Source organism: Sphaeramia orbicularis, chromosome 9, assembly GCF_902148855.1.
Source record: "Sphaeramia orbicularis chromosome 9, fSphaOr1.1, whole genome shotgun sequence".
Classification (NCBI taxonomy): Eukaryota; Metazoa; Chordata; class Actinopteri; order Kurtiformes; family Apogonidae; genus Sphaeramia; species Sphaeramia orbicularis.
Genome location: NC_043965.1, coordinates 36689456 through 36704093, shown reverse-complemented (window position 1 = coordinate 36704093; position 14638 = coordinate 36689456). Strand labels below are relative to the sequence as shown.

General features: G+C 40.1%; 1 protein-coding gene across 1 annotated transcript in view; it reads right to left on the bottom strand.

Annotated features, from left to right (window-relative positions):
* The window catches only part of arvcfb (ARVCF delta catenin family member b), a 278368-nt gene that overhangs the window by 42535 nt on the left and 221195 nt on the right, over positions 1–14638 (bottom strand). Inside the window, 2 exon segments of the mRNA XM_030142598.1 lie at positions 11800–11871; positions 14173–14190. Coding sequence (XP_029998458.1) covers positions 11800–11871; positions 14173–14190 — 90 coding nt within the window.

The window sequence follows — 14638 nt, the reverse complement described above, 5'->3', positions numbered from 1 at the left end:
GTACTAATGTACGGAATGATATTCAAAGGGATAATGTGGATGTGGACAGGTGTCTGGATCAGCACTTATGTTGGTCTAATGTTCAAATGTTCTAAAATGCATGTTCCTTTCACCTTACATGTGTTTTCTTGTATTCTTTATATGTATGTCTTGTTTTTTTTATTATTGCACACCAGGTACAATGTCAGATAAACCTTCATTGTTTTTAATCACTTTACATCTGCAAAATATGATTTACTTATATGCAACTCATAGCTGAGGTTTCATGCCTTTATTATTACAGAGAAATGCAATCTCTCATCTTCAATGCAGTTAGTGCCCGATTCTTGGGAAATGTCATGTTTAAAAAAAAAAAGCTTTAGGCTGCTATGGAGGATGAGGTGTGCTATAAAAGTGTAACTACTGACAGAACAGGAACACAAAAGGAGGACTGGTTTAAGATGAGGTCCATGTCTGGTTTCATTTCATCATTTTTTTTAGGCACCATAAAATGTCTGGCAAAAAGGTCTGTTGTGAACAAACCAAGTGTTTTGTAGATGTAAAACAGAAATGATGAGCTGCTTACTGAATTGGAGTACTAAAAAAATAAACGTGTAGCAGTTATTGCACTTTTTTGTAGTTGAATTGTGATTTGCTCTTGGCTGAAGAAGGACCAAAGAAAACAAGTCAAGTTATCTGCACTAAATTAAACTGCACAGCATTGTATTGTTTTGCATTGCATCATATCCCACTGAATTGCTTTGTGTTGAATCAATTCGTGTTGAATCATACGTGCAGCACATTTGGGGTGAATCATATTGCATCACAGTGATAGCTGCTTCACAAGTATCTTTAATTTATTAGATTTGGGTAACGCATTGAGATGGGTATGGCACTGGCCTCAGTGATGCAGATGCACATCCTGGTTTCAGATGCCACTGTGTTTATTTCTGTCAAACCCTATCTGAGTCAGAACAGAAATATAAAACCTATTTAGTCACCTATGGCACCTCATGAGAGTTATTTTTCCTGATAGACTTGCATTGAGTCAAAGCTGTACAGGGTGTCCCATAAGCCTCCATACGTAGGAGACATAATACATATGGTTCTAACATGTATTTCTTTATATTTCTTCTTCATAGTTCTTCAGCAGTGGAGGACACGCATTGAAATGTGTTCCCGACAAAATGGCAGTCATATAGAGCATATTATATAAATAAAAATGGTTTATGTCAAGAAACGTTTATTTTTCCTATGTATGGAGACTTATGGGACACCCTGTAGAAACCATGCAACATGCTGTATATTTGGCATAAGGAAGGTGTAACACCTTGGAGAAAGTAATGAGAGACACTGCAGAGAGACACAGTGCTATAAGGTGCCAGATAGTCTGGACACAACCCTGTGTGGAGTGGATGCTACGTGTCAAGATAGCACAAAAGCTGAGAGTGAGAAAGTACGTGTGAATATGTGTGCATACGAGCATGCGTCTGTGCCAAGTGTTACATATTTAAATACATGCTTTTTGTTTGTGTACATGCTTTATATATATGTCACATACCAGCTCTTCGTGTCTAAGAAGCGCTGTGTGTGAGCTCGTCATCATCTGGGGTATCGCTTTACTGTGAAATGTGACAGCAGGAAGTGAGGAAGAAGAGGCAGATGACCAGAGCAACTGAGGAGTGATGTGTTTATTCACAGGCTGACTGCAACTAGCTAAAAGTCAGCAAGGCCACGAATCAGCGGTCACTGTTAGGGTGTTACATTCCACAGTGAAAACCAACACCTACTATACACCTACGCTGCTCAAATTTTGGCACAGCGAGTCAATTATTGGAGATATTCTACTATAACTTGGGGTAGAAAGTAGGCACAGAACAGGCCAAAACTTTCCCTCCCAGAGGAATTGTGCTGCTCTGAAGCGTATTTGGCAGCAGTTAATGACGCAAAGATGCTTTATCTTGAAAAATGGATGTGCTTGAACATATTTGCTCACTGCGGCAGGATGTTCATCGTGCCCCCCGGGCAAGACGATTGCTTTTCTTGCCGCAGCTTCCGAGACAGAGAGATATCGCGGGGAGGATTAGAAGGATCAGATTCAAGCCACACAGCCATTAAGTGAAATAGTTCTTTGCGTGGAGACACAGCAGACACAAACAAAAACACTGGAGCTCCGTTTTCTTAATTCAATTGAGCTTCTGACTTTTGAGACTTCAAGAGCTGAGATGTATCAGAGGCAGCGATGACTCCAATAGCAAAGCAGTCAGTGTTCATTATACTACAAATGGAGATCTCCAGTGGGATGATATCAAAGACGGTTACACAATGCAATACATAACAGCTCGCACTGTTGTTGTTTGTCAAAGCTAAGACCTTCAAATTAAATGCTTAGCTTGCAAGACAAAGCAGCGAGACGCGTTACGCAGTTGTCGCCTTGGTAAACGCCGCTGTTTTCCCAATTGCTCAATGTGTGTTTGCGAGGCGAAGGGAGGGCAATAAATCTCTCCGGGATGAAGAGAGCACCGAAAGTGGCAGAGAGAAAGAGAAATTAGTAAGCACGGTAGAAGGAGTGAGGCAGCAAGTCGTGGAAGGCACTGAGGCTTTTGCGGAAGTCATTTATTGCTTAGTCAGACTGGCCTTATTGTCACGTATGACTAATTAGTATTACCTAATGCAGTTGTGATCAATCAGCCTCAATGGAAACAACAAGCAGGTAGAGAGAAAGATTTATTACAGTGGGAATAAGCTATGCAACATATAAGGGCTTCAACGTCCACAGTGGTGAGAGAGCAAAGCATCCCTAATTACAAAGAACTCACAGAGCTGACTGGAAACCGTCAGCATGTGAAACGCTTTTTGCTCGTCCTGCGTCGTGACTCGCTTTTCGACAACGCAGTGCAGAGACGAGCCGATGTGGGAGCAGGTGAAGGGGGGAGGGAGGGGGAGAGAGAGAGAGAGAGAGAAAAAGAGAAAGAGAGAGAGAGATGAAGGCTGCATCAAATGTAAAGGCTAATTAATTTAAATAACTGCTTTTTTCTTGAGGCAGCTGAATACTAGAAGACAGAAAGAAGGAAAGAAGGAAAGAAGGAAAGAAAGAAAGAAAGAAAGAAAGAAAGAAAGAAAGAAAGAAAAGCCCACTTAATTTTTTAGACACCTTTATCCCCCTCCACCAAAAGGGAGGCCAGATCTGATCACACACACACACCCCACTGTCTCGTCTCCACCCCTCCTTCCTCACGTCATCTGACCTTTCTACAATCTAAAGGTTTACGCTGTGGTTTCAATTAACTGTTGGGAAAATGTTTCATCGTCTCTGGGGCGGCTCCACTCATTGGCTCTTTAATGAAATGCCTCTTTTCACACTTCTTAATTACTTTTGTTACTGCCACCCCACTCTTGCTCTGACTCCGTTCTGGGCGGCATGAATAATGCATCGCCGCTAACTTTGGACTTCTCTAATGATGTATTTGTCTACAATTGGTCCCCTTTGCAAATACAGGGAAAATAACTCACTTAATCAGAAAGACTGGGCCAAGTGTCCAAATAATCAACTAGAAGACAGCATCACAACAGTTAAACAACTAAAGAAGGCTAAGATTGGATTGATGTTTGAGATAAAGTCGGCGCGGAAGTTGAACGTAAGCATCATGTGTTCATTTCTAAATGTTCAAATAAAAAAAAAAAAGTGTTTCAAATGAACTAAAGTTTGATACAAAACTGTACTGAAATGTTGTGTATGTAGAAAAGGGTTGACTTGTAATGGCTAAACTTCCTATTTCAGCACATCTGAAGCATTGTCCTTTTGGGCATCATTTTTCTGCACACCAAAATGTATCACCAAAACTCATGTGCAAATGTTCCCTCTTTCCACTGGTTAGTTAAGTCTTGTGCAAAGAGCAAAAGTACCCACAAGAAGAACATCCTCCTCAAGACTCAATCTGTCCAAATGTGCCAAAGTACCAAAAATCGTCATTCTCCAGATGGCTTTTTACAAGTGTTGATGTCATTCATATGCATTTCCATCTGCAACAGGCCCCTGGCTATGGCAAACATTTGGCTCAAATGTCGTATAGTTTTGTTTCACAGTTTGCTTTTCGAGATGAAGATATGTATTTAGTGTTTTCCATGTGTTGCTCTGTATCCAAATGACCGGAATTCAATTAACACAGCTTCAGTGACAAATCGACTCTTTTTATTGATTAAAAAAAAAAAAAAGTTAGTGACAGCCATATGTAAATGTATTTCAGCGCAGTATAAAAGTTGAGTTGCAGTTTAAATGACTGTCTTTCCATATATTCTATACATTATATTATACTAGCGCCTTGACCTGTAGGGAACAACGGACCATATTAATACCAATATCTAGGGACTGAAGCTAGTAAATGTTCTTGTTTTTAACTTTATTTCCCATCATGCAGCGTGGTACTGCACTTCCCATCAACCATCATGGACTGAAGCTAGTAGTAAATGTGTTGTTCATGTTTTTAACTTTATTTCCCGTCATGCAATATGGTACTGCGCTTCCGTCAACATTTCCCATCATGCAGTGTGGTACTGCGCTTCCTGCCAACTATTATGGACTGAAGTTAGTAAATGCATCGTTCCTGTTTTTAACTTAATGTCCCATCATGCAGCGTGGTACTGCACTTCCTGTCAACCGCGCAACATGATTATAAGGCTATTGTTTTCCAAAATTACAAATATCTCCCAAAATATTAGTCCTATCATCTTGCCGAGATATTTAATGTAGAGATGGGACTATTCCTCAACTGTAGGTATGAAATTGGCCAGTTAAAAACGTCCTAATTTCTCACAACTGTGCAGATACACACGCGCATGCCGACACTCTGAGACCTTCCAGTATTATGATATAGATATTGACATATTATTCCAGCATATCTCCAGTGAGAAACATGGCGTCTTCATTTAGAGACAGTTTTACAGAGGACTGATCATGAATTGTCACATGGTGCAACAATAATCACCTGACCTGTAAATTCTGACAAAACTGAAGTGACTGTATACGCACACCTCTGTAACTCCAACCATCACTGTATCCAACAATACAGTGTAAACTCGGAGTCATTTTGACCAAGGTTTATCATTTGATTCATCCATAAAATTCCAGGACAATCCTCTTCCACCTGGGAACGTTTTGTCCCATCCATGCTGAAAAATAGTACATGCATCTGCTACTTCCAGGCTCCTCCCTAGTGTCTGGATGTTGAAATAACTCAAAAAAAAAACCCTCCAATTAATCATAAATGTTGCTGTGTGAGTGCTGACCTCATGAGAGATCAGATTTCTCCTAAATTACACTAGCTTCCCTTCATTGCCTCCATATAAAATCTACAAGAGATCTTTTAGCTAACTCACACAGCCATTAATGATAAAGCTCTATTCTCTCTGAAAAACCTCATTACACTATATAATCTGAGGCCGCATAATCCCAATAGAACACTTCATGCTCAAAGCGTAGGTTTGCTTATTTGAGACTCTCCGTAACTAGAACGGGAGGCAGAGTTTTCACTTATCGAGCTCCTCTGCAGTGGAACCAGCTCTAGTTTGGATTTGTGAGGCAGACACGCTCTCTAATTTTAACATAAGGTTTAAAACTTTCCTTTTTGATATCGTTTATAGTCAGGGCTCAGGTGTTTGTGAACCATCTCGTAGTTGTGCTCCTATAGGCCTAGGCTGCTCTGGGACTTGTGATGCACTGTATTTATTTATGCCACTCACTTCAGTCTTTCCCATACTTTGTGCTTTTCTTCTGTCCTCTCTCCCTGCTTCTTTCTGTAGGTATCTTTGGCTCTGGAGCTTTACGTTCCTGCTGTGGAGTTTCTAACCTCACCATCCTGCCCAGCGTTTGACTGTGTTTGCTGTTGTGCCTCTGTGCTTTTCTTTTTTCTGTCCCTTTTCTATTCACCCCAAGTGGAGTTGAGACAGATGGCCATGCACCCTGTGCTTGGTTCTGTTGGGGTTTTTCCTTCTGTTAAAGGGAGTTTTTGCCTTCCCACTGCTGCCAAGGACCAGTTCTCAGTGGATTAGTTGGATTTTTCTCTATATGGGTCAATATATAATTGAAGGATTTCCTGAATTACCTTTACAGAGTAACATAGTTGACAGGTATAATTAACGTTTTTGCTGTTTTCAGGCCTAAAATCAACATAACCATAACACCACATGACATTTTTACAGAAAAATTCTTCTAAAGATCATACAGGGTGGGGAAGCAAAATTTACAATATTTTGAGGCAGGGACTGAAAGACAGTGTATGACCAATTAGTTTATTGAAAGTCATGAGAATTTATTTGCCACAAGAAAATTTACATAATAGAAAATGTTTTTATTCTATGTGTCCTCCTTCTTTCTCGATAACTGCCTTCACACGCTTCCTGAAACTTGCGCAAGTGTTCCTCAAATATTCGGGTGACAACTTCTCCCATTCTTCTTTAATAGTATCTTCCAGACTTTCTCGTTATAGTTTTGCTCATAGTCATTCTCTTCTTTACATTATAAACAGCCTTTATGGACACTCCAACTATTTTTGAAATCTCTTTTGGTGTGACGAGTGCATTCAGCAAATCACACACTCTTTGACGTTGGCTTTCCTGATTACTCATATGGGCAAAAGTTTCTGAAAAGGTATGGATAATAGTGTTAGGTATGATTATGACATCAATATATGTTTGGTTTCAAAACAATTGGCGTAGTGCCTGCTGAGAAAAAACAACTAAATGTTCATTGTAAATTTTGCTTCCCCACCCTGTATATACAATTGAGTAAAATTGAAATTAAAAGTTATTTATAAAGATACTGTAGTAACACTGTTGACATAAGAGTGTGACAAATACACACTTGACTCACACACTACTTTATATTAAATAACTAAGAAAGAGGAGAGCGAACATATCATGGAGTCTTGCCAGTGTTTTTTTCAGGAGGAAATGACATCATGTGGAGCAGGTCATGTGATTTGGAATTAACACTTCATTGACAGGTGTTTTTGTAATGGGTAACTTAGCTGAAAGTCATTTCTCGGACACAGATACAATTTGTGATTTTCCATATAAAATGTGATATATTGACAAAAAAGAAATATCTGTCATGATTATCTCAACTTAATAAAAAAGAACACAATCAAAACAATTTTTGAATAAGCTCATTTTATTATTGTTTAGCTAATTAGAAGATGGTTGTTATTAAATTCGGACGATTATTTAGTTGACATTTTAGTATATCTAGTCATTTATTAATCATTTATTAATAAGTGATTGTTTCCATAATTAAATAATTATGAATATGAAGACATGATCATAATGAACATAAAAAACATTTGCTTTTTTCTACTTTTAATAAAGATATCCCTCAATTATATATTGACCCATATAATAATTTGTCAAGCTTAAATTTCCATTACACATAACTTAGTTGTGAAGACATCAGAAAGTTATTATTGATTTAAATATGATTAATTTTATGGGGCGGCCATGGCTCAGGTGGTAGAGCTGGTTGTCCAATAACCGAAGGGTTGGCGGTTCAAATTCCGCTCTGTCCATGTGCTGTTGTGTCCTTGGGCAAGACACTTCACCCTAATACACCAGTGAGTTCTCGGTCACATTTTATGTTTATGTTTATGCATTTGGCAGACGCTTTTTTCCAAAGCGACTTACAGGGGAATACCAATTAAATCACTCAATCAATCAAATTTTATTTATATAGCGCCAGATCACAAAAAGTTATCTCATGACACTTTATATAGAGAGTTGGTCAAAACCAGACTCTAAGCCAGTTTACAGAAACCCAACAGAATCCTCCAGGAGCAAACACTTGTGACTGGTGACAGTGGAAGGAAAAACTTCCCTTTAACAGCAGAAACCTGGAACAGACCCAGACTCCTGGAGGATGGACGTCTGCCTTGACCAGTTAGGGTTAAAGAGAGAGGGTAGAGAAGGGGAAAAAGAGAGAGCGATAGAGATAGAGACTGGGGGAGAGGGGGAGAAGGGGGGAGTAGGGGGAGACACATGGAGGCAGTTGAGGATAAGTGAGTGGTGATGACGAGGGCAGGGAAGAGGCAGGACCACCGCAGCAGGTCCAGAGATAATCCTGGAAAAATCTGTGGTTATCCTGGGAAAAACCTTATTAGAATATTTAAAATGGAATGTTTGAAAGTGCTAGGACAGGAGGTTCTCTCGGAAGAGCTGGGTCTTCAGGAGCTTCTTGAAGATAGGCAGGGATGCCTCTGTTCTTGTAGCACTCGGTAGAGCATTCCACCAACGTGGAACGACCCATGAAAAGAGCCTGGATTGTCTTGTACAAGGTCTGGGGACCACCAGACAACGTTCCCCAGATGAGCGGAGTGGTCGTGGGGCAACATAAGCTTTTATCAGTGCACCTAAGTAGGTAGGAGCAGACCCACTGAGAATTTTGTAGGCTAGGATTAAAGATTTGAATTTGATGCGGGCAGCTATGGGTAGCCAGTGTAACTCAATGAGTAAGGGGGTGACATGTGCCCTTTTAGGCTGATTGAAGACCAGACACGCTGCTGCATTCTGGACCATCTGTAAGGGTTTGACAACACAAGCTGGGAGACCCGTTAGAAGAGCATTGCAGTAGTCAAGGCGGGAGATAACCATAGTCTGCACCAGGAGCTGGGTGGCCTGTTTGGTTAGGTATGGCCTGATCTTTCTTAGGTTGAACAGAGTGAAACGGCATGATCAGGTGACAGAGGCAATGTGATCTGTGAAGGTCAACTGATTATCAATCATGACTCCCAAGTTGCGTACTACACTGGTAGGAGCCAGAGGTATGGAGTCAGTACTGATGGAGATGTCCTGCTGTATGGTTGGCTTAGCTGGGAAGACCAGCAGTTCAGTCATTTTCTCCTGAGGGAACATCCATTACCTCCCGCTGCAGCCCAAACATTAGCATATGTGCTGTGGCTGCTCTTACACCTGTGCTGTGTGCGTCAACCTAACTTGACGTGGCTCTAGCGTGATTGGTTCAGTGCGGCGCTACTTAGTTATGATTGCCTGTTCTTATGTCTGTAAAACATGAACGAATGAATTCTATCTAAATTGTATCGAGCACGTCTCAAATTTCTATTGAGGAAAAGTTATTGCAAGATATATATCATTATTGTTTCGTCGCCCAGCCCTAGATTTGGGGTTGCTTCACTTGGTCAAAAATGTTGGATGCCCAAAAAATGACAGAAAGAAATGTTAAGCTTAGATAAAGGATAAAGGTGGTCCAAGAAATGTTACAGCGTGGGACTTTTTTTTTGGCCCAGTTGTGTTTATCTATATTTCTCTATGTCCTCACACACAGTGCACACCAACAGACAGATTAATCACAGACCACTGCCTGGTCGAGGATGGTCCCGGTGTTGACCTCTCTCTGTCTGACATCAGATCAGGACCAGGATACACATGTAATCTCCCATATCTCCCTCAGCCATCGCCATAGAATGAGAGTTGTTCTCTCGCTCTCATTCTCTCTCTCTCTCTCCAAACTCTCTACAGATGACCAGAGGATGCAGTAGGGGTAGATGGAGTACGTGCCTGAACCCACACAAATACACATTCTTACAGACAAACAAGGCACCCAGCAGACTTTTATGGCGCTGTAGTCACTGGGTACTTCCACTACTCATGTTTCCCAAAGAGGGAAAAGTGATAAATGTGCTTTAAAAGTCTATGTGGGTTTTGCTGTGGTGATTAAGCTTATTATTCATGCATCTCACTGTTGTTATTCGCTTGTGTGTTGAGCTAATAAACGTCAAATATGATTTGTCAGTGTGTGTGCAGGAAATGCAGGAGGCGCTTTCTCCAATGTGAACTGACACACTCATTTCAACTGTGCGTGACATTTAGGCCTATAAGGATAATTGCATTCACAAGATTCAAAACTCCGAAGGGTGTTGTCTCCACATTGTGTAAGGTAATCGCACCTCAGTTGTAACCAGTACAGATCCACAGCGTGAGGATGCCAGCTTGGCTGTTACCCATGAAAACACAGAGAGTGGAAAATATTAATTATCATCCTCGGAGCTCATTTGCTTTCTTTTACTTCAGGAATGATTAAAAAAAAGGCAAAATCGGCTTAACTGGGAAAAGCACAGCAATTAATTGTGATCTAGTTTAATGAGAACCCACTTTGCTGTGCTAATGTGGCTAATTAGTAGTCAAACAGGAAGTGGTATTGACTTTGAGTGTCTGCCACTAGACATTGATGAAGGTGCTGATGTGTAAATACCACATGGGGATGTGTAACCAGAGCATGTACTTTACACTGACACCACTACACACATGGACAGAGTCACAACTAAATACATGTTGCATTAATGTCAGGACACTTGTTTGAGTACACGAGGTGATACAAAAAACTGGTGCTTAGAAGTCGGACCTTCCCTGTGGGTCCGTGCGGTATCACTGAGTACTAAACGCAATTATACTCCAAAGAACCCACATATAGCCGATACAAAGGAAAATCTTTCCAGTGGGTGAAGAAACATGAAGACAATAATAAACCACTTCTAACTCACGCATACTTCTTTGGGCATTATGACCTTGTTTTATATGCTCCTGACAGCAGTGCATCCAACTGTTCAGTACCACAAGAAAAATAATCTATACTGCTTTGTGTGATGTTGACATGTAATGAATGCTATGCAATGTTTCACAATGAATCCAAGGATGAAGTTCAGACCTAGATTGTTAGATTGCAGGTTCAGTTGAAAATGGGCAGCTATTAGTGTGGAGAGAGTTTTGTTGAGCTATTGCTGCATCACTGTATATGTGCACAGGCCGTCAGGACAAAGCTGCAAATCACGAACCAGCCTACCTTCATGGTGAAACTGACTTTGAAGGATGCTTGGACTTTACAGGTATTTAACGGACTATATCCTCCTGAGACCCAGAAAAGTGAAAAGTTTAGCTTTTTTTACATTAAACAATTGTCTTGTTCGGAATCTTTGGATTTTTCAGATACATTTTTAGAATTACTTTTATTTATTTATGTGCTTTGCAATGGACAGCATTTTTTTTTTTTACATAAAACTGTCAAACTTTAATGTCTGGCTGTATATAAATTTATCCAAGGTCCAGTACTTGGATGGGTGGGAGGGCAGGTGGATAGGAACTTGATACAACAATTTCATGTTAAAATTGTATGTTTCTTTGTGTGTATTTGAAAACTGAAAATAAAAAAAGACCTCGATCAAAAAAAATTTTAGTCCCCTACAGAGGACAGAAATGCATTGCTGGGTCTCAGGAGGACATCAGCCAAATCAGACAGTCCTACATGGCAGTTAACATTTCTTAAAAGTTTCTCAGTTTAATTTGGTTTAGAGTCACTAATCACCACAGTACAATAGAACAACTAAAACAATGTCTGCCATTTAGTGTCAAACTTGATGAAGTGCTGCATACAATAGCAGACTTCTTTTAATCGCCTTTCGTGCTTTAGTGTATTATTGTGGTGTTAAACAAAAAGATGTCTTTCAGAGTTGATTCTCTCCCAAGCTGATAACAATAGACTCTTACAGCGAAGGCAGAAAATCTTCAAACAAAACTAAATTAAAAGCTTATTTAAAAGCTGATTCCAGAATAAGCTCAATTATCTCACAGTCTTGTCAAAGCATCGTCAGCCAACAACACCTGACCTGTCTTCACCTAAGAACAACACAGTGTTGTTGTCAAAGATGGAGCTTATTTTCCCTCCTTTGTGTAGCATGAGGTGAGTTATTTTCATTCTGGTTTCCCCTGGGATATTCTCACTCGTTAATAGACGGATGGTTCGGATGTCACACAGGGGCCTACCTTTTGTCGGTTCAGCGCGTTTGGGCAGATCCAATGTGTCGTAGTTTTTGTCGTTCTCACCATTTTTTCTACCTGTGTGGAGGACAGAATAAGTGGATGAAGTCAGGGTTATACCTGGATCATGGGTAAGACCAGGGTTAGACCGATATGGATATGTTCAGTCTCATTAAGTTGAAAGCTTATTAAATGTTTTCCAGGAGGGGATTCTGATCAAACCCCTAAAAAACACCACTAAAATAAATAAGTTGGTTTTCACCTGCTTACATTAGGTGGATTTCAATGAGGGATGTACAAAACAACATCCTGTACTTTAACAGCCAAGGCTAAAGTAAGAAAGGGGTAAACTGAGATATCGGTCTAATTCAGGTCTACACAGGAAAGCATGAATGTTGTATGAGCACAGTACAGAAAGCTATGTGTATATGTCCAACGCACACACAGATTTTACACTCTCTGCTGACAAATATGACTGTATTCTCAAAGACGACCAGGTGTGTGTACAATATCAAAGTACAGACTGGATGACTGAAAGACCACAAGTACAAACGTGCACATATTTCGTTACATCTTTATATGTTCCAGACTGACATACATACACTTTCCCAGTACCTCCTGGGAAGGCAAACACCCTGAATAATGCAGTGTCAGAGGGGAAATGGAGTGGGGTGGCGTGGTCGAGTGATTGCAGTACAGCCAGCTAATGGTGTTCTCACATGCACATGGACAAACCCATGAGACAGTTCAGTGATACACAGACAGAAAAGGCCAACTCCTCAGTTAGATGGAAATGAAATTTCCGGTCACTGGGGTTGGGGTAGGATGACATTAGGAGGTGCTCCGTCTGGACTGAGTCTGTACTTCTCTTCAGGGAACAAGCTTGTACAGTTAGGACGCCAAAACCAATGTTAGAGGAAACTGAACATATTACATCAACAGATCAGTGCTGTCTGTCTCATGTATGATGCACTGCATACATGACATATACGGAGGCATATTACAATTACATAGGGGAAGCTCAGTTTCTACATTATACATCACTCCCATATGGATTAACATTCCATTAAATTTTTATGTTTTAATTCCTCTACATATAAAATGTATGTGGTGGTATATACTGAGCTGTATAGAACCCAAATAAACACTGTTTACTATATCAGCTAGCTAAACGTGACATATTCCATGCTTCTGTTTTATTTTCCTATCATTTTCTTCTACGTTAGACTACAGACAGTTCCTTTAAAGGTGCCCTTTGCGGTTTTCTTGTAAGTAAACAAAGTTATGTTAACAGTCAGCTTTGTTTACCAGATGGCATTGTGCATATCCTTGAAACCTAAAAGAGATATTAAGTGTGAAAAGTTATTTTCTTTGAATAATGTGAAGCCTGCACTGTTTGCATATATGCTTGGTAGCTGTCGTTCCTGCCATTCCAATATTCATCAGTCCTGCCATGCTTTTCGTAGATCGTCCTTGTACTTTCAGTTCATGCATACAAATCTTCATGCAGAGAAACAAAATACATATAATGGGGACATATTCATCATTCGTCATAACTCCACAGTGTTACTACTAGTCAAAAACTACACAGGCTACTTTTAAGATAACTGTAATGGCAACCTGCAGCAGATGGCACAGGTAAATATTATATTGGATTACAGAAAATCTTGTGCTGCTACATATTTAAATGCAGAAAACAAGCAACTCTGGTCTAATTACATATGACATACTACTTTTACTATACAGTCTAACATGTTTTATAGTTAAATTCACCAATATTAGGATTAAAAGTGGCAAAAAAATCTTGATCAATTGGTGTCACTACTCACAAACACACACACACACACATACACACACTAACAGGGTCTGCAGCAGAGCTTGACATTTATGCCTAAAACTGATAAAAAGATACAGCTTCAATTTCAATGATAAAGTCGATCAATAAGTAATAACTTGCCATAGCTGTTGGAATTAGTTTTGCCTGAAGTTCAAACAGGTATCGAGATAAAAAAAACTGGTTTTATTTGATAAGTCAAGCTCTACTCTAGCCTGCCAGACACTGGTGGACTCACCTGCTTCACCAATTCCTGCTTTTACCTTTCAGCTATTTCTAACACACTGTGAAAACTGGGAGGGGTGGAGACTATAATACTCGGTGCTACGGTCGGTAGCTATGGTGACGGGATGCATGTGAAATGAGTGAAACACCCAAATTTCAGAAGTCCCTAGAACTTTTTAGGGTTTTTTGGAGGACACCCAAAACTAGTTCTAACTATATTCTATAGCCAGGGGGAAGAAAGTGAGGGGAGGTGGGAGGTAGGGGGAAGAGGAAGGGGAGACAAGGGAGGAGGGGAGGAGGTTTGAAGAAGGAACACTCACCTTGATTAAACCATTCCTCTATAGTTAGCCAAGGAAGCAGCAGCAATGCCATAAAACACAAAGCAGGGAGAAAAGAAGAAGAGTTATGGTGAAAAAGGCGTGTGTGCAACTGTCCGGGAAATGTGTAGTACATGTGAACAGCTCTCACAAAAAAGGGTCATTTTTTACTGAATAGGAGAGGTGAGAGAGTGTCAGTTAAGGAGAGAAAGTCCACAATAAAGACAGGAGAGAAAGAGCAATGAGGAAAAAAAAAAGGGTTTTTTTTTTTTTTTTTAAGATAGAAAAGAGGCAAGAGAGGAAGCCATTTGCAGTCCTTGGGTAGCAAGTTCAAAAAGCTGGCAACAGTAGGAAAGCTTTTCAGAGGGAGAAAAAAAGAAATAGTCAAATAGCAAGAAAAGTGGTTGAAATAAAAGAAAATGACAAAAGATTTGAGGATAAGCCAGCGAGCAAGCAATGTGGAAGAAAT